Source organism: Callorhinus ursinus, unplaced genomic scaffold (assembly GCF_003265705.2).
Source record: "Callorhinus ursinus isolate GAN/ISIS: 27379988/994484 unplaced genomic scaffold, GSC_fseal_2.0 scaffold3, whole genome shotgun sequence".
Lineage (NCBI taxonomy): Eukaryota > Metazoa > Chordata > Mammalia > Carnivora > Otariidae > Callorhinus > Callorhinus ursinus.
The window spans coordinates 50369890-50390455 of record NW_027397065.1 but is presented as its reverse complement, the minus strand read 5'-3'; the positions used below and the strand labels follow the sequence as shown (position 1 = coordinate 50390455).

General features: G+C 46.3%; 1 protein-coding gene across 2 annotated transcripts in view; it reads right to left on the bottom strand.

Moving 5' to 3' along the window:
• Positions 1-9353: 9353 nt before the first annotated feature.
• FAT2 (FAT atypical cadherin 2) overlaps positions 9354-20566 on the bottom strand; it is an 81859-nt gene continuing 70646 nt past the window's right edge. For both annotated transcript variants that reach the window (XM_025867197.2, XM_073890703.1), the window contains exons 20-24: positions 19486-19631; positions 15025-15466; positions 12975-13128; positions 10960-11417; positions 9354-9886 (exon numbers count right to left, since the gene is read on the bottom strand). In XM_025867197.2, coding sequence (XP_025722982.1) covers positions 9354-9886; positions 10960-11417; positions 12975-13128; positions 15025-15466; positions 19486-19631 — 1733 coding nt within the window. The remainder of the gene's footprint in view (positions 9887-10959; positions 11418-12974; positions 13129-15024; positions 15467-19485; positions 19632-20566) is intronic.

The window sequence follows — 20566 nt, the reverse complement described above, 5'->3', positions numbered from 1 at the left end:
GAGAGGTTTCAGTCTGCATCTTTGTTTTCGCCTTTTTTTCTTTTTAAATATCACTCAGATCTCTTTACTAGATCTTACTAGGTCAAAATGTTTGTAGTTTATGTCACAGAGCTCATCCGGGGGAGTAGTGCAAACAGTAGAACCACCTATGCAATTGAGAGTTCCCAAGAAAGGGTCTGGGTAGTTGTTTTTTTGTTAGACAATCCTGCTTTTCTTGAAAACTTGAGTAGGATCTCTCAACCCTGTCTGTGTATATCAGATGACCGTAGTTGACAGGGATGATGGTTAGTTTCATCCCAACATTATGGCTGGGCTATAATGTTGAATAACCTAGTTATTCAATCAAACACTAATCTAAGTGTTGCTCTGAAGTTATTTTGTAGATGTGATTGATGTCTACAATCAGTTGCCTTTAAGTAAAAGTTTATCTGCAAAATGTGGGTGGGCCTCATTCCAATCAGTTGAAGGGCCTTAAGAGGAGAACTGGAAGAAGAAATTCTTCCTCAAGACAGCAGCATCAGCTCCTGTACAAGAGTTGCCAGTCTGGTAGCCTGCCCTATAAATCTTGGACTTGCCAGCCCTGACCATCACATAGGCCAATTCCTTGAAATCCCACCCCCTCCATGTGTGTGTGTGTATATATATATATATATATATATATATATATATTTGAAGTGGGAAGATTGATTTCAGGACAGTGGAAGAGATGACTCCTGTCCCCTGTTGTCCCATTAAGAGGGAACACAAGACCATCTGAGCTGCCTCTTAGGTGATCTGAAAACCAATCTTGGGTGGCTACTGAATTAGACTCGTTTAAAAGCGGAGGCCTCGAGGCACACTACTGAAGTATAGCACTTTATGGAGAGAGGAAGACAGGGAATGTATTATGACTCCTTTTGATTACCAGTATTATTTCTGGAACTCGGGGTCACAGGGATTCAGTGACTGTTCCAAGTCATCGACCAGTAAGTGGCAGCATTAGGATATACACCGTAGCAAGCCCTGTGATTCCAGAACCCAAGTGCTTCCCAACGGCACTGACTGCCTCCTCCTCTTTGTTACAGTCTCAGGAGGGAGGTCCACCTTTAGGGATTATTGCGAGGGTTAGAGAGAATGTTCTGAATTTCCTGGCATGAGAGCTTATGAAGCATTTTCTGAAATATTAGCCGAATTGAAGAAAACCAAGACTCAGAAGCAGTTTTACTTGTTTTGTGGTTTTGTATCCATTCGTTATAGTCATATCTCACTCACTTCCTTTGTGGAGAGCATTCAAAACTTTTTAGATTGTTCACCTCTTCACATGTTTGTTCCTGCTCATGTTTACACTTAATGGCTATAATCTCTCCTTCCAGGTAACAAGGGCCCTCAAGGTAAGCCACTGCACTGCTGGAGGCATAAATTGAGTGACAGTGGACTGAATTTGGACCCTAAACTTGGGGCTCTTTGCTAAGTAGGCTTGCTTCCTCAGATTCCGCCCATGTATGCAGATGTATGCAAGAAACTGTGTGTATCTTTAACTGGTGCACTTTACTAGACCCTTGGTCATTGGTCTCCCTCCCCCCACTCATTTTGGGGGGAAAATATTGGAGTATAATCTACAAGTAAAATTCAGCTGTTTCTTAAGTGTACAGTTTGATGAATTTTGACAAATGCATTTGACTACCATTTCAGTCAAGATATGGAATGTTTGTTTTACCCTAAAAAGTACCCTTGTGCCCCTTTGCAGTCAATTCCATCCCCATGCTCACTTGACCCTTGGCAACAACGGATATGATTTTTCTGTCTCTTGTTTTGCCTTTTCTAGGATGTCATATAAATGCAACCATTAAGTATGGAGTCCTTTGTGTCTGGCTTCTTTGACTTAGCATAATGCTTTCTATATTCATCTGTATCATGCCTTGTATCATTAGGTTTATTTCTTTTTATTGCCAAATAATATTCCATTGTATGGATGAACCATAATTTGTTTATTCATTCATCAGTTGTTGGACATTTGGGTTGCTTCCAGTTTTCCGCTATGATGAATAAAGCTGCTATAAATATTCATGTACAGACCTTTGTGGAGACATATGTTTTCATTTCTCTTGGATAAATACCTAGGAGTAGAATTGTGGGTTTGTATGGTAAGTGTATAATAACTATAAGAAATGGAAAATTGTTATTCCGGAGTGACTCTGCTATTTTGGATTCCTACCAACAGTTTAAAAAACTCCAGATCCTCCATATGCTCACCAATACTTCATATTATGGTCTTTTAAATTTTAGCCAGCTTAATGGGTATATAGTAGTACTTCTTTGTGGTTTTAATTTGCATTTGCCTAATGACTAGTTATGTCCTGCACCTTTTCCTGACGTATTTGCCATTGGTCTGTCTTCTTTAGTGATGTATTTTAAAATTTAGCTTTCTTAAAAATTTTAAAGCTTTTTGTTTTGAAGTAATTATGGATTCACAGGTGCAAAGAAATGTATGGGGAAGTCCAGCGCACCCTTCTTCCAGTCTCCCCCAATGTTAAAATCTTGTATAACTATATTACATGACCAAAACCAGGAAACTGACACTGGCACAATATATAGAGCTCATTCAGATTTCTCCAGTCACATATGCACTCATTTGCACATGTGTGTGTGTGTTTGCGTGTATAGCTGTAAGCAATTTTATCATATGTGTAGCTTCCACCACCCCAGTCAAGATGCTTACCTGTACCATCACCACAAGACTCCTTCATGCTGCCCCTTTATAGAGACACACTCACCTCCTGCACTCCCCCTACATCCCTAGCCTTGGGCAACCACTAATCTGTTCTTCATCTCTATCATTATGTTACTTCACAAATGTCATATAAATTGAATTCCATGGTATGTATCCTTTTGAGATAGCCTTCTTTCACTCAGTATAATTTCCTTGATGATCATTCAAGGAAATTGAATGGATGTACCACAGTTGGTTTAACCATTCCCCCATGGAAAGAAATCTGCATCATTTCCAGGTCTGGCTGTTACAGATAAAGCTGCTATGAATATTCACTTGGGTACAAGTTCCTGCATGAAAATGTTTTTATTTCTATGGGATATATATCCAAGAGTGCAATTGCTGAGTTGTATGTAAGCCCATTTTTAGTTTTAAAAGGAACTTCCGAGCCATTTTCCAGAGTGGCCATACCATTTTACATTTCTACCAGCAATGTGTGAGTTACTTAGTTTCTCCACACCCTTGTCAGCATTTGGTATTGTCATTATTTTTTATTTTAGCCATTTATCAGATCTTGTAAATGTTTTGTTGGATATGCACCTAAGTATTTAGTTTTCTTTGAAGCAATTGTAAATGGTAATGTGTTTTTAATTTTGATTTCCATGTGTTCATTGGTAGTCTGTAGAAATGCAACTGATTTTTGCATGTTAATCTTGTGTCCTATAGCCTGTCTATACTCAGTAGTTCTGTGAGTTTTTGTCTGGATTTTTTGGGATGTTCTGTGTAGACAGTCATGTTGTTTGCATATAGAGATAGTTGTATTTCCTTTTTTTCCCATCCTGTATATATTTTTTTCTTACTGCAATAGCTAGAACTTCTAGAACTATGTTCAAAAAAGGAGTTGGTGACAGTAAACATTCTAGTCTTATCTCTGATCTTACAGAGAGAACATTCAGTCTTTCACCCTTAAGTATAATATAAGCTTTAAGATTTTTATGGAAGTTTCCCTCTATGTCTGTACTGAGAGATTAAAAAAAAAATCCTGAATAGGTGAATTTTGTCAATTTTTTTTTTCTTCATCAATTGACATGACCTTACAATTTTTCTTTTTTCACTTATCGATATGGTGGATTAAATTGATTGATTTTTCAATATTGAACCGGCCTTGCTTACCTGGATTAAATCCAACTTAGTCATGGTATGTTTTTCTTTTTATATATTGTTTTGTTCTCACCCAAACTCCAGAATGGTGCCTTTTTGTAAATGAGCAAAACCATATGCCATAACTACTATTCTTGGCATAAGTGTACTTTTGCCTCAGGCCGGGTTCCCAGCTGCTAAAGTGCTGCATAAAGCCTGCACATGTTTCCTTAGGACAGTTTCTCAACTTTGGTATTATGTACATTTGGGGGTAAATAATTCTTTGTTGTGGAGAATGTCCTGTGTATTGTAGGATGTTTAGCAACATCTCTGGTCTCTAGCCACTAAATGCCAGTTGTGGAATCCAAAGTGTCTCTAGACATTGCCAAAGAATACCCTGTGTGGGGGGTTGGGGGTGGAAATCATCCCCCTCTCCTATTGAGAACTACTGCGTTAATACATTTAAGCTCCTTCTTACCCCTAGCTGGAGGGATTTTTTTTTTTTTTAATCTTGGCCATGGAACAAAGGTAAGTGTGTGGTTATGGATGCTGCAAAAAGATCTGCCTTTTTAATAGTAGTGATAAAATATATAACATCTTTTGAGCCTTTACTATGGCAACTACGCTAAGCACATTACCTATATTATCTCTTCTACTACTCATGTCCAGTGAGGGAAGGCGCTGGTAATATCCCCTCTTTGCAGACTGAGGCATAAAAGGTTAAATAACTTAACCGAGAGCATGCATTTTCTGAGTGGTGGAGCCAGGTCTGTCTGACTGCAAACCTCGTACTGCCCCTGAGATCTGCCTCCCTGCCACTAACTCCATTACTCACAACCCTCAGTGGACAGGGGACATTTCCAGGCCCCAGTCTGGATGCCTAAGTCCTCCCACACTCCAACCCCAACATATCAGGACTACCTACCATTGCCCAAATATTTAAAACCTCTAGGCCTTTGCTTTGGGCTTTTCCCTTAGCATGGCTGGCCCTTCTCTCTGTGCTAAATCTGAAGCTCAATTTTAAGATCCAGCTCAGATGGCTGCTCCTCTTTAGAATCTTCCCTGGCTACGTCAGTAATAATTTATGACTCCCTCCTCAGCAGAGCAGTAACATCCCTTCCCTGGCTAGCCTCCTCTCTACTTATGCTAGAAAGCTGTGACTACTTGGTCACTCCCTAGATCATGGGCTGCTGGAGGCATTGATCGGATCGGGCTTGATCTTCCAGTCCTCGTCTGTGGGGGCTAATCTTGTATCTGGAATTAGCTGGTTACTAAATTCAGTGTGGTTTCCTTTAGTAGGGAGTGGAGACTGGCCTCTAAGGAGTTGACATCGTTATATATACTTTTAGTTTTGTATCAGTCTAACCAAGCACTTTCCTTGGTTGGACCCTGTAGATTTGTTGAGGAATCTTAAGAAAATTCTAAAGGTTTGTCTTTTCCCACCTGGCTCCTTGAGAAAGTTCCCGCTCTTTACTTGGTGAGACCTCCTGTGCCTCTCCTCAAGACAGAGCTAGCAGAGGCTGCCCGAGGTCTTCTAAAGTCTGTCCTTAGACACTGAAATGTGGGTTGTTGTCCAACACCTGAGCCCAGATGCCCTCGTAGGCTGGCATTCACCCGTTCACCATGGGCTATCAGGAAGGGCCACCTGTTCTATACCAAACCAGCTGTGGGCCTTGGGCAAATCACGCCATATCTCAAAACTTTATATCCTGTATTTTTCTCTTTATGTCTTTTAGAATCTCCATAATCTTCAGTCCAAAAGAGAATGGTTTTCCTCCCCAAGGTCTAGGGCTCTGCCCTTCTTCACCCAGCTACTCATTTTGAGGTTCTAGCCCTGGCCTAAGTCCTCCCCACCAAGACCTCGTGTGTTCCCTCCAGAGCACTGCTCCAATTTCTAGAAGATACATTGGCTTTCTCTGTTAGGCCTTGATAAACCCCATGTGATGGTGTAGTTGTGCAGGCCTCCTCCACAGCCCTCTGAATGAGCAGGCTCACAGCCCCTTTGCTGTTGTCCAGTGGATTCCATCTGCCCTCCCACCCTGGACATGGTTGTGAGTCCTCACTTCCACCCGTCCTGCTTGCTGTCTAGCAATGCTCAAGGTTGCTGCGGCACTCTTAACGTCCAGTCTCAGAACTGGAAACAGGATCACACGAATGGTTTGGGGTTGAGCTGACCCCACCTCCCAGGATCCAGACACTTTGTTAATACCACTTAGAATTATGGTGACACTCTTGGCCTGTGAACTCATTAGACTAAGCCCTCTCAGTCCTCCTTGCTGCTGTTCCTCCATCCCCTGATGTCCTATGTCATGAACCCAAATGTAAGGCAAAGATCAGGAGCCAGACAGCCCCGGATTAAATCCTGGCCCTGTCACCCGTGAACTGGGTGACCTCACTTTAAGTCACTAACATAAATTACAAACCACGTAATTTATGTGTGTCTCTGTCCCTCTGCCTGTGAATGGAGACAACAGTACTTACTTCATGGGGTTTCTGTGAGGATTAAATGAGACAAGACCCGTCAAGTGCTTGCACAGCACCTGCCATATAGCAAGTGCCAGTGAGCAGTGGTAGTGAAGAGGATTATGGTGAACTGTAAAAATGCCCAGCCTGGAGGTCAGGAAACCTGTGTCTCTGCCTTTCTTTTCCACTGTTACGCTGTGTAAGACTCGGGACATTTGGAACCAGAGCCCCAGGGACTTGAGACGGGAGAATTTCCCTGAAAACCTTTGAGTCTATCACCGCCCAGTAGGTTGAGTCTTGATCCCAGAGCGCCCTCTGGTGGTTGACAGGTGAAGGTACAGGCTCGGGAAGACAAAGGGAAGGAGGGGCCTGTTCTGGAAAGGTGGGCTGGGTGGAGAGAGGCTACCCCCTTCCTGAAGATGGAGAGCAAGTTGTGTTGTAGGGAGATAACCAGGCTGGGTGCAGATCTGAATGTGGGTCTTATCTCTGTGAAGTGTTAGCTGCAGGACCTCAGACAAACCCTTCTCCTCTGTGGGCCTTGGGTTGAGGAACATCAGGAATGAAGATGCACTAGATCAGAATTTTCCAAAGATGATTGAGCAGACCCTGGACAGTCATTTTAAAAGTCTGAATGTTTATGTGTTTTCATGTGTTCTAGAAAAAATAGTAACTTTCAAGTCCTTTGGTTTATGGATGTGTCATTTTAAGGTGAATAAAAATATTTTTTAAAAGTTGGACAGCACTAAAAGAAAATTATTAAGTATATAATGATACAGGTGGTATTAGAACAAAAATCATAAAAGTGATAAGCAAAACAACAGAAGTCAGGGCAACACTGGACTAGCTTATATGTGCTTTCCTGCACAGTTCTGATAAGTTGATCTTACCTACATACTATCTGGTATTATTTCCTAGTATAAAGGTCACCATTTATTGTTTATGCTTCTAAACAACAGGAAGCCAATTCATACCTGCCTGAGGCCACACTGGTGTATGGCAGAGGGGGTTTGGAACAGAGCATGTCCAGCCCCAGAGCCACAGTGTGCTGGGGTGCCTCTCATGGATGTGCCTTCTCTGCCCACCTGCACCGGGAACTCAATGGCAGGGACTGGGCTTTCCAGTCTCAGTGTCACCTACAAGGTCTGTGTCACAGCTGCCCAGTGATGTTCACCTCCGGCTGGGCCTCGGGAGTGAGCTGTGGAGCAGTAGCCATAGGCTGGCTCCGGGCACCAGGAGGGCTGGCTTCCCAAGGCCTGTGCTATAAAGCTCACTCTCCCCATCCAGTGCTATGTGGTACAGAGGGTGCTGGCCAGGGTCAGCAGTCCTGAAGTCTTGTCTCGAGCCATTCACGCACCTGCTGATTAGTGGACTTGTCCACCAACTGTGGGCAGTTGTGTTGGAATTAGAGGTGTTTTCCCTGATGAGTGTTCTGGGCCCTGCCCCCAGAGGTTCTAAATTTTTTGTCTGGCTTTGGGGCTCACAGATCTATATTTTAGCCATTTTGCTAGGTTTGGGAATCACGGTGCTTGATGACCTCAAGGGTCCCGTCTAGCCCCCAAATTCCTTGAACCTCAGCTTGGCAGGGCCCATAGACCCTCATGCCCTTCCCCTGACCCAACCCCAAGCAGGATAAGTGACATACAAAATAACCGTAAAAAAGACTCTTTATTAGTAAAAAACAACAACAACAAATGGCCAGTGAAGCTGTGCATTCTGTCACACACACACAGTTACTCACAGCCACTTGAATGAATACGCCCTCACCCACACAGCTCCCTCTCTGTAAGCAGCAACCCTGTGGGTGAGAGTCTCTGTTGCTCTTCCTTTTGACTTTTGCATCCAGAAACAACACAAATGAAAAATCAGTGGACCGGAGAAAGGGATTGGTAGGGGCGGGAGTGGCAAGGCCACCAGAATTCTCTGGTCCCTGCCACTCCTGGCTACATACACTCTACACATGTGAACACATCTATACATGAGGTGCCCACATGTGCAGACATGTGCCCACATTGACCCTCCATGCATAGGGTTGAGTCACTGCAGGTAACACTTAGATTGGCAGGCATCTGAGATGGAGGGGCAGGAAAAGGCAGAGTGTCCAGCCTGGACACTGAAGTCCAGCTCCACGCCTCCACCCTGCCCTGAGGCCCTGAATGGGGAGTTCTTAGTTCCTTGTGTCTAGGGAAGAAAAATCCCTTTGGGGCAACTCATCCAGACAGCAAGGTTGAAAAGTGCCTAAGAATTTTAAAAAATGAAGAATTAGGTCCTCCCTGCCTTTGGCCCAAAGTGCTTGAGAAACTTGGGCTGAAGAACCCAGAGTTCCATGAGGTCTGAATTCCTTAACCAAGAAGGTTCAGGGCTGCAGGAATCCTGGCAGGCCCTGGCTGGTGGAAAGTCATATGACTTAATGAGGCAGAGCAAGTTCCTTGGACTCTGCATTAGAGGAGTGGGGCACCAGGAGACTGAGGACAAGTGATGCTCCTCAGGAGCCCTTGTTGCCCCAGGCCTAGCACAGTGCCTCACACGGAGCAGACGCTGCAATTACATGTGAATGAGGCAGAGTGCACAGGTGACTTGGTGACCTGCCCACCTGCTGCTCACCTCTCAGCCCCTAGAGGATGCCTTGTGGCCCTCCGGGGTTAGAGGACCCTGGACCTTGTCTCTGTAGCTGATGTAGTAGGTGCCTGTCAGGTGGACAGCCTCCAGAATGGAGCTATGGGCAGTTGTCAGAATGCTCCCTGACAGAGCCACCTCCCTGGGGACTGAGGGATGGCAGGCAGTGAGACAGACTCCTTCTTGCCCCTCCCAGGAATCAGTTTGTCCTGGTTTCCCAGGGTTAACTGTTCTGTACATCCCCTTCCTTCCGAGGGCCCTCGTGCTGTTTTTGGAGCTCCACCCTCAGCTTCTCTCCATCCTCAGGGACTCGCTGGGGGTCTGTAAGAGCACATTTCAAGGTATGGCAGCCTGGACTGGGGATGGGGGCTTCCCTCCCACTTTTCCAGCCATGCTCAACTCACTCCTCCAAGTCCTTGGCTTCCTCCCTGCCTTCCTCTGAGGACAGCTAGAACATAACCTCCTCACAGCTCCCATAATCACTCTCCACCATATCAGAGCCCTCATAGTTGGGGGGAGCGTGGGTCTGGCCCCGACCTGTGAGATGCCCGCCCCCAACCTCACAGTCAGCATAAGAGGGCCCAGCCCGGCTGAGGCGCATACTCACCCCTTTGTAGCCCCCCTCTGCCAGGCAGGGCCCTCCCCCTCCCTGCCGGAACTGTGAGTGGTAGTAGCTGATGGCCGTGTACTCGTTGAGACAGGGGGCCAGCAGACGTTCCCGGGGACTGGGGGGCCGTGGGGGCATCAGATCTTCCAGGTTCTGGTTGCTGTAACGGGGTGGGAGGGGTGCCCGCTTGTTTTCCAGCTCCAGTGGGAAGGGGAAGCCCCCATAGAGGCCAGTGGAGTCCGGCATCACGGGTGGGATCTGGTGGTGGTGAGGCGACGGCGGCAGAGGGCCAGGGGTCACTTCCGAGTGGGGGTATTCCCAGCATTCCTTCCTGGAGTAAGTAGGGGGCCAGACCGTAGCTCCGCCTGGGCACACTGAAAATGACAAGATGAGGTGAGCGCTGAGTTTCCCTGGTGAAGGTTTCAGCAGGCCTTATAGCTGCTATACATAATTCAGCAGGTGGTAGAAACAGGCAAAAGAGTGGGTGGGTATGTGGCCATCGATGTGTGTTGCCTCTGGCAGCTTAGATTGATATCTAGAATTCAATGGGGCCACCTTCAAGGCCAGAGGTTTAACCCAAAGCCAGCTCATATTGCTAATCTGTGCCAATGATCTAAGAGTCAGTGAATAAGGGAAGAATATGGATGACTCCATGTAGCCTGCTCGCCTCTGCTGGGAACAGCAACTCCATCCCAACTCCGAGTAGTGACTTATGTGTCCTTAACAGAAGGAAATGGACACACAGTTTGGACTGGGGGAGTGTGATGGCATCTGTTTCAGAGGGTGATTAAATGAGATGTGGCTTGGAAGATTGGAGACCAGGCTTCCTTGGTCCTTCTCTGTCCCTGCTACTGAATAGTTGGGTGAGTTAGAACAAGTTACTGTGTCTTTATGGGCCCCAATTACCCTATCAGCAAAAAGTTTATGAAAATACCTTTTTTAACTATTGGTGAATAAGCCAGAAAATATAAAGTGCTTTACAAATTCACCTCCTTTTGAGCCAAAGATGAGAGTGAGGTGAAGACCCCTCCTCTAGGTCAGTCAGGTTTGGCCCAAGGTTGTCATACCTCCAGACTGGGTGGCCAAAAGCTTGGACTACTGCTCTTTCCTTTCCCAGAAAAGCACAAAGGAGCAGAAGCCCCCCATTTCACCCCAGGGATCCCATTTACCCCTATCCAGGGTCTTTAGGTTTCTCCCGTAGATATCGATCCTATGGAGTGAGTTGGAATTTAGAGGAGGGGATCATGGTGCAGTGGAATGAGCCACAGATTCTGAGTTCAGAGACCTGGCATCTGGTCCAGCCCACCAGTGCACTGTGACCTTGAGCACATCCCTTCATATCCTATCCCAAGGGATTAGACGGGATGGTGGCCTCACCTAATGGAGTGTTTAGGTCTACCACCTATACCATCAATTCCAGAGGCTAAGGGCCTCTGGCTATACTGACCCATCTCTTCGCCTGACCATGTCCTCTTAATGACGGGCTCGTTGTCAGAGTGGGAAGGGACCACAGCTGGTGGGAGTCTGGGAGGCACACTGCAGACCACTGGCCGCTGCTTAGAGCTGGGTCCAAAAGTGACAAATTCATTTGGAACTGAGGTCTTGCTGGGCTCCAGTTGGTTCAGGTTGTTGCAGGAGCTGGTGCTCAGCGGGTTGAGCTCGATGGCAGGCATAGTTTGGGTGTCAACACCAACACTCCTGGCCAGGAGGTCTGGGTCCTCCATGGCCACGGGCTTGTGGGACTTGCAACGGCGGCAGTAGAAGAGGAGCCCGACGGTGCTTAAAATGATAAACAGCAGGGCCACTATGATGATCAGAATCTCCTGCTGCCCCCAGTCACCCCTTGTGATCTCAGGGGTGACTAGGCAATGTCCTTCTGAGCAGCCCCTTGCTTCCATTTCACACCTGCAGAGACAGAGAAGTAGTCAGTATACTTCCCTTTCCATGTCCCCTCTCACAAAGATTTATGGACCTCTGCACTCAAGCCTACCTTCTCCAATTTTCAACCAAAAAAAGAGAAAAGAAAATGGATGATAACGATCACACATATCAACATCAGAGCCTTCCATCTTCTATGAGGAAGGTGTGGCAGTCAGTTTCAACTTCATTCATGACCATTTGGAATCCAGACTCTTGGCACTTCCGTTATTTCCCATTTGTGTGATCTAGGCATTGGATATACACTCCACCACTGGGGTGAGATTTGCAACCACATATTGTGGTGGAGGCAGCCAACATACCCAGCTGTCCTCAGCATTAATGTCAGAGTCCCAGATACAAGTCAGCAGCACCCAGCCATGACAGCTGGGCACCAGCGTTGCCCACTGTTCTTCAGGAGATCATAGGAACCCAGCATGGTCTTGCACAGACCTTCTATTGGACAACTGTTCAGAGTGAGCACTTGGAATTGTATGACCTCCCAGGTCACCATCAGCTTGGCATTCCATGGTGTAAGGCTCCTAGGAGACTTCCGTGGCCAGTTTCATTCACTTTTTTTTTTTTAAAGATTTTTTTAATTTATTTTTTGACAGAGAGAGACACAGCGAGAGAGGGAACACAAGCAGGGGGAGTGGGAGAAGGAGAAGCAGGCTTCCCGCCGAGCAGGGAGCCCGATGCGGGGCTCGATCCCAGGACCCTGGGATCATGACCTGAGCCGAAGGCAGACGCTTAACGACTGAGCCACCCAGGCGCCCCACGTTCCTCTTTTAAAAAAATTGCAAACACCACCACTTTCAGCCAGGAAGTATCCTGCCAACACATCGACTGCAGAGCGAGGTATGCAGTGGGGCCAGAAATGCCAGGCGTGAGAGAAAGGACTTGGGTCACAAACATATGGGGGGATTTGGACAAGCCCTCTCCTTTTCTGGGCCTCAGTTTTCCCATCTGTAAAGTGAGCGGGTGGACTACATCATTGGCTCTCTTATGCACACGCTGACAGCAAGGGGATCACTTGAGAGCTTGTTATAGATAGAATCCCAGGCCTCATTCCTTGGAGATTCTGATATAGTTGGTCCAGAAGTCTGTATTTTTCACAAGTATCCCTGATGATTTTTTTTAAAGGCTCCTAAACTGGGGAGCCATAAAACCAGATAATTACCAAACCTCTTTACCTCTAGGATTCTGGGGATCTAAGGATTCTTGCAGTCCCCCAGGCCAGCATAATACAAGGCACAGGTAGCTTGCAGTGGGGTTTGAGACCCACAGCAGTGTTTGTACCTAGTGGAGTCATTGTCCCCAGGCCACTTTCTGGGAAGTAAGAACCCTCCTTCCCTGAGTGTTCTGATGCAGGTGGTTGGAGGGAGAAGCCTCGGCACGTGGAAAAGGCCAAGAAGCCAGGTCGCTGGAGCACTGAGCTCCTGGTCTCCCATTGGCTTCTCTGGAGATCAGAGTGTGGAGATCATTCCCTAATGGTGCCAAACCCAGGGTGAGGAGCCAAAGGCAGGTGGCCTCCCCTGTGCTTACCTGTCTCCCATATAAGGGTGAGGGCAGTTACAGGAGGCGCCTTCAGGGGACAAGACGCAAGTGCCACCTTCCAGGCAGGGTGTTGAAGTGCAGTTCTCCCTTCTTTGTTCACAGTGCCTCCCGGAGAACTGGGGGGGACACTTGCAGATATAGCCTGGGAGGGAGGGCAGGGGGAAGAGAGTCAGGCAGCTGCAGGCTGAGAGGCCCTCCAGGACAGAGCGGGGGCCTCGGCGTGTCTGCAGATCCGCGTGTCCATGTTGAGTTACTGAGTGCCTCCTTCTGTGACAAACACCATGCGGGGCACTGGTGCCCTGCTGGACAAGAAGACATGATCCTGGCCTCAAACCACGTATAGTCTACAGAGAACAGGCATCTAAAGAATAGTAATCATCCTAGACAACACTTATTTAGTGCTAGGCACCATGCTAACAATCTGCATGTGTCAGCCCATTTGAGCCTCATGACAACTCTGAAATTGGTTACTGTTGTCCTCATCAGGGGACAGGTACAAGTTGATGGCAGGGGAGGAGATGAGGCACAGAGAATGCATGACATTTGCCCAAGATCACCCAACAAGTAAATGGCAAATTTGGGATTCAAACCTATCGAACCAACTGTGTATAGTATCAGTATATTAGTAATTATCATAAAATGACAGAGCCTAGCGGGCCAAGGGAGAGTGGGGACTGCAGGGCCAGGGAGGTGGGAGGGGCCAGAGCGTCCCTATGAGCCAGATGCAGGAATTAGGAATTAGGACTCTATCTTAACAGCAAGGGGAACCCACTGCAAGGTTCCAAGCAGGAAAGTGATACACTCAGAGCTGCTTTGTATAAAGGTCACTCTGGTGCCCTGCTGGAAGGCGCAGGTGGAGGGGGAGAAGGGAGAGAGCAGGGAGACAGCTGGCCCAAGGGTGAGAGACGACAGCTGCCTGGTAGTGCGGACAGACAGAAGTGATGGACCCCTTAGATATTCTGCAGATGGAAACGACAGTACTATTATCCAGGCAAAAATGAGAAAACGGGATAATGCCGAGTGTTAACAGAGATACCGGATCCTCCTGCATTGCTGGTGGAAGTGCAGCTGCTGTGGCCATGCTGAAGAGCAATTTGGCCCTAGTTAGTCAAAATAATGATTTACATCCTCTGGGTATGTGAGTTCCGTCCCTGAGCGTGGTGTGTGTGTGTGAAGGAAGTTCTCGTGCAGGTTCACAAGAAGATGTGCATGAGGATATTCATGCAGCATTGTTGATGGAGGTGGGGTGTTGAAGCCACCAGGGTGTTCAGTGCTAGCTGAGGAGAGAGGGAAGATGTGAGTGCGTGCACACACGTTGGGGTACAGAGCCACAGTAAAAGCAATGAATATGAATTGTGGCAGTGTGGATGGAAAACTATAAAAAGTTGTATATCACTTCTATGATTAGAAATTCAAGCATGTGTAAAACCAGTAATGTACATTTTGCAAGAACTCATTTAAAAACTTTAAATGTTTGCCTATGCGTTTGGGGGAGGGAAAGGCAGCTGAGTATAGAGTAAAGGGGAATATAAAAGAGAAACCTGGCATAGACCGATCATAATAGTAAGGTGTGTGGTGAACTTAACCTGTGGCACCAGAGGTCCCTGTTCATGCTGGTCCCCCATCCATACAAGTAGAAAGTCAGTCCTTGGTGAGGGAGAACAAAGACTCCTGGCTTCCCTTAGTGTAAACCTAGTGGACCCCAACCCGTTACTCATGAGATAGTAAGGGGAAGAAAGAGACATTTGGCATCAGGGGGAGGGGTGCTCCACTGAGATCCGCACTCCAAAGGCACCTCTCTCACTTAACAGCCATGTGGCCCTGGATGAGTTCCTTCACCCATCTGGGTATCCCTTACGTAGCCCAGCAGTTTCCTATGCTGTAAAATGGAGCCATTGACGGCTTTCTTTCAACTCCTCTCTCCCTCATGGGGCTGTGCTGAAGGAATATACTTGGTAAGCTCTCCAGTGATACATGATTGCTGGGGTCTTCTGAAGAGCCTTCTGGGATAAGCCTTGGAGTTATTTTCAGCCCTTACCTGCCCCGTGGGTCTGTGAGCACTTGCCACCATTGAGACATGGGTTTTGGCTACAGTCATTGCTGTGTGAGCAGCACTGGGTGAGGGCCTGCCTCTCTTGCAAGGCTGATGCCTTCTTGCCATGGACCAGCAGCTCCAGCGCCTCTCCATTGATCACAACCGCATCCAGGCAGCCTTCAAAACCCTGGGACACAATTGGGGAAGAATGCAAGAGAACAAGGCCACCCAGAAAGAGGTCTCCTTCAGGCCTGAGACCCTGGCAATTCTCTGGGAGCACAAGGGAGGCGTTGCCTGAGCTGTCAACCAACAGGCGAATGGAAGTGTCTGTCTCCTCCACCACAATGGAGTGCCACTCTTGGTCATTCACGTGGAGCCCAGAGGAAAGATTTCCATAGAAACCACCTGGGCAGCGGTATTCCAGCTGGAGCACTCCATCAGCCAGCTGCAAAGAAAACCCAGATGGCCATCAGCAAAGCCAAGAAGTCCTTATAAAAAGTACTGCTAACAGGCTACCAGTGCAAAGAATGTTGGTTGTATTTTCATGGGTGGGAGAGGCAGTGTTTGGGGATTTTCAAGGCTGTTCTAAGCATTGTCTTTGTAGAGTATTAATGCCCTCAAAGTGCTGTTCTCTCTATGGTCCCATTTGGCCCTTACCATATTCCATGGGATGGTCCAGGCAGGGATGGCATCTCCATTTCACAGATGAGGAAACTGAGGCCCAGAGAAGCCTTGCTGACCAAGACTGTCTCTTCTGGATTCTTCTTTGTAGGCCTCTCCCCATCTTCTGTGCTCCCGAAGTTGGCGCTCAAGGACACCAAAAACCTCCCTCCCTCCCACTCTCTTATTCAACAGTTCTGCAGTTCTCAAAGTGGGTCTCCAAGACCTTTCCAGGGGACCCACAAGGGGAAACCATTTTTATAATAATCCTAAAACATTATTTGCCTTTTCTACTCTATCTCTCACAAATATGCAGTGATTTCCAGACATGTGCTATCACAACAGATGAACGCAGAAGTAGATGTGAAAATCCGGCTGTCTACTATAAAGCCATACATAAGAGAGATTCGCAAAAATGTAAAACAGTGTCACTTTTCTTTTTTCTTAATTTTGGAAAATGTAATTATTGTTCACAATAATATGGTATTTATGTCAACATGTAATAGGTTTCTTGCTATTTTTAAATGAATAAATAAAGATTTTAACATTTCTCAGTTTTAATTTCTAATACTGAAAATACCGATAGCTCTAACCCACATAAACAAAACTTCCCTAGGATCTTCAATTATTTTTAAGAGTGTGAAAAAGTCCTGAAATCAACAAGTCTGAGAACCACTGGGTTAAATCATTTTAGTTTACCTCAGCCCAAGAGGTAGGACTACTGTGGTCACTCTGGGTTGTGTAGAGCTTTCTCTGGGTGAAATTTGAAAATCCAGTTCACTGTTTTACAGAAGTTAGCCATTTGTACATCACCTTCCCAATTTTTGTCCTGGTTGAATACTAGCTATACAGTTATTTACGTAAAAGGAAACTTACTGTTATTACAGTATGTAGACTCAAAACGTTGTCCTTAAATCACTCCTTTCACTTAGCTAAGACCATAAATCCATTGGCCCCACCGTCTTTTCATTGTCTGTCAGCCTCTGTAGGTTCTCACCTCTCTCCTTCTCCAGCTTAAATTCCATAGCCAAACTCCTGTCCTCACTTACTTGGTAGAACTCGTTTGGCAAACATACAAATCTGGTAAAATCCAACTCTCCCTCTGCTGTATGTGAGCATCATTGAACTGAACATAGCTGGAGAAAAACATGCAGCCTTGCTTATTGATCTCCCTTTAATTTCATGACTGCAAGTTTCAAATGAGCCCTTTGTGGTGCCTAATTATGGTGCTATCTTCCTTGGTTTACTCTCCCAGATGACTATTTTCACAACCTCTCTCTCCTCAAACCCCTGATGCTCTCCTCCCCATCCTCGCTCTCAGCAATCAGGTGGGGACTTGCAGGCACTCTTACCATCATATCTATACGCTTTGGTGGAAGCCAGTCTCTCCATTCATGTACTTGGTTTTACCTCCTCAAGGACAAGTTTCCATTGACCTCCTTTCTCTTCCCTACATCTTTGTTTGTTCATTCTCTACTGTACCATTCCAGTCATCACACAAACATGATGTTATTGCTCTAATCCTTTAAAAAGTTGTCTTGAACCCACTTCTCCCACCAGAGATCACCTTCTTTCTTTGCTCCCTCTTTGCAGCAAAATTCTACCCCCAACCCACCGACCCACCACAATACTGAAACCACTGGTGTCAGGGTATTTAATGGCCTCTGTGTTGCCACGTCCAATGATTAATATCACTTCCCATCTCACTTGACCTCTCAGCAGCACGTTATCAGCTGGTCACTCCTTCCTTCGTGGTACATGTTCTTCGTTCAGCTTCCTGGATACAATACTCTTGGTTTTCCTCCAACATCACTGGTTGCACCTTTTTGGTCTCCTTTGTTGGATCCTTCTCTTCCCCCAGATATCTCAATTTGGAGTGTCACATGGATGAATCCTTGGGTCTACTCTCTTTTCGATCTATACTCCTTGGTGATCTCATCCAGTTTCATGGCTTTCAATACTAAGTATATGCTGAAGGCTCCCAGATCTTCATCTCTATCCCAGACCTTTCTCACAGACACTAGGCTTGTTTATCCAGCTCCACTTGTAAGTCTAATAGTCATCTTAAACTTATATCTCCCAAACTGAACTTATGATCTTCCCCCAAACCTGCTCTACCCATAGCCTTCCCCAGGTCTGTTGGCAGCAACTCCATTCCTTCTAATTACTCAGGCCCAAATCTTACTCCTTGCTTTCCCTCCCAGCCTTCATTAAATTCATCAGGAAGTCCTGTTGTTTTTTACCTTCAAGAATCTATCTATAATCTCAGTTCTTCTTCCCAGTTCACTGTCATTACCCTGATCTAGACCACCACCATCTCTCACCTGAATTATCGCAGTACCCTCTTGGTTGGGTCTCTGCTTTTATCCTTGTTTCTCTAAAGTTGTTTATCAACACAGGAGCCATGACGACCCTTCTGAATATGTTACGTCATGTCAGTTCTCTGCTCAAACCTTCTCATGCCCTCCATTTTGCTCACAACAAAAGCCAAAGTCCTTCAATGGCCTATGAGAACTTTATAGAACTCCCTCATCCCATTGTATCTCTGACCTCAACTCCTACTACTACTGTCTCCCTTGCTTACTTTACTCAGTCCATATACACAGCTCGACTGTTCCTTAAACATGCAAAGCATTCTCCTACCAAGAGGTTTTTACATTGCTATTCCCTCTACCTAGAATGCTGTTCCTCAGATGTCTACCTAGCTAATTCCCTTACCCCCTTCATATTCTGGTTCAGTTACCAGCTCAGTGAAGCTTTCCCTGATCACCTTACTTGAAATACCAACTTCCCACAGTCCTGATCCCCCTTAACCTTTTTTTTTAAAGCCAAAGCACTTATCACATTTGGACAAACTATAATTTTGAGTTATTATTTTTATGTTTATTGTCAGTCTTCCCCTGTAGGGTGAAAGCTCTCAGAGGGATTTTTGTATTATTCACTGATGAGACCCAAGCATCTAGAACAGTGCCTATCACTTAGCAGATGCTCAATAAATATTTATTGAATAATTAATTTCTAACTAGCTGCCAAAGTCTCCTTGTTCTTTGTCAAAGTGGGAGACTGGCTTTTGTGTTGGAGGTGTTAAAATCAGACAGGCAAACTGAGATATTCTATAAGATGTAATCAGTAGGACTGAAAGACCATGAGAAAGAAAATTCATTTTTTTTCCATGTGATTCCATGTAACTTAATGCCGGGTTTGTAGTCTTGAGCACCCCAGTGATAGCCAGCCTTCCACACATCTTGGAAAACACTGGTTTGGTACTCAGCAAAAGTGATAAAACAAAACAAACCCACCATGACTAGGTGGCCTCCCATTTCTCCCTCTATCTTCAGAGGCTCTCTCTCCTCCCACAGAGCAGCCCAACCTCTGGTTGTCTTTGGCTATATATATCTCCAGGTCCAGGGCTTGGGCCATCACAACTGGAAAGTCTTATGTCTTTTTTTTTTTTTTAAGATTTTATTTATTTACTTGACAGAGAGAAACACAGTGAGAGAGGGAACACAAGCAGGGGGAGTGGGAGAGCGAGAAGCAGCTTCCCGCTGAGCAGGGAGCCTGATGCGGGGCTCGATCCCAGGACTCTAGGATCATGACCTGAGCCGGAGGCAGACGCTTAACGACCGAGCCACCCAGGTGCCCCGGAAAGTCTTGTGTCTTAACCCAATAGTCACACCAGCATCCCTGAAAACCACGCAGGGTTTTCTTTGCCAGAAATTGGGCTTCATGGCTGTTCCTCAGGCTGTCCCCACCTCCCTAGCCTGGCATGCCCACGTGAAATCTCTCAGGCTGGCAGTGCCTTACCTTCAGGGAGACGTATACTGTCTCATTGCTGAACAGGAGAATAGCCTGTGATTGGAGTGTTTTCAGGTGGAAATGGATGTACCAGTTCTGTGCCTCAGGAAGGCTGTACCGCCCAAAGCTTCGTCCGCTGAATCTTGTGGCAGTACCTGTAGAAGCAACCAGAGATGTCAGCTCTCCATGAAGTGGTCCCCACAAAGTCCTCCAACTGACTTTGTCTCATTCAACCCTTGGGTGACATTGCTCACATTTTATAGATGAAGAAGTGAGGCTTCTTGGTGGGTGGGAGTTACCTGTCCAGACAGGTAATGCAGCCAGACAGAGGCCATCACACTGCACACCTTCTTTTGGCCCCAAAGACCCTTGCCTTGGGTCCCAGCTTGAGTCAGGAACTATGAGCTTGAGCCCATTAAGAAAGCAAGGATCAAGCCAGAAATGTTACCGATGAAATGTGTGGAAATCAAAATTTCTATCCTACATAGTTTCTGTGTTATTTCTGACATCACCGGGGGAAAGAAGGAAGCAGAATTGAAGAGGATTCTGCATATATGTGTGATTTCAGGAATACCACAAAGGTCATTTGCCTCAAGATCTCCCCTTTGCAATTAGGAGTGTAACCATTTGAGAAGCATGTAACCAGATGAAGCGTTGCTGAGAGGTCGAGAGGCAGTGCGATCAAGGAAGGGGTGCAAAGTTCTGGGAAGTCCTGCATGTGCCCCCCCACCCCCCCGTAGCAGCTGCTAGCTCATAGTTGCAGAATCAGGAGGCTCCACTTCAACTTGACTTTCTCCAGCTTATTCAACCATGGAACCATCTTATGTGGACTACGTCTTCCAAGCCCTAGGAAATAGCATTCTGCAGCCCGCCTTGGGGAAGGCTGAGTTATGTATATTAAGCACTACCCTCCCCAGAAATGAGTTCAGTTGTTAAATCCCTAAAACCTCAGTGTGAATAAGCTTATCAATGGTCAGGCAAGGGGAGGAGCTGTATAGGCCCCAGATACCCCAGATTGTTGAAGAGAGAGAACAAAAGCCAAGAGGAGAAAGAAGCACCAGGAAGCCTGAGGCGCATAGAATTTCAAGAT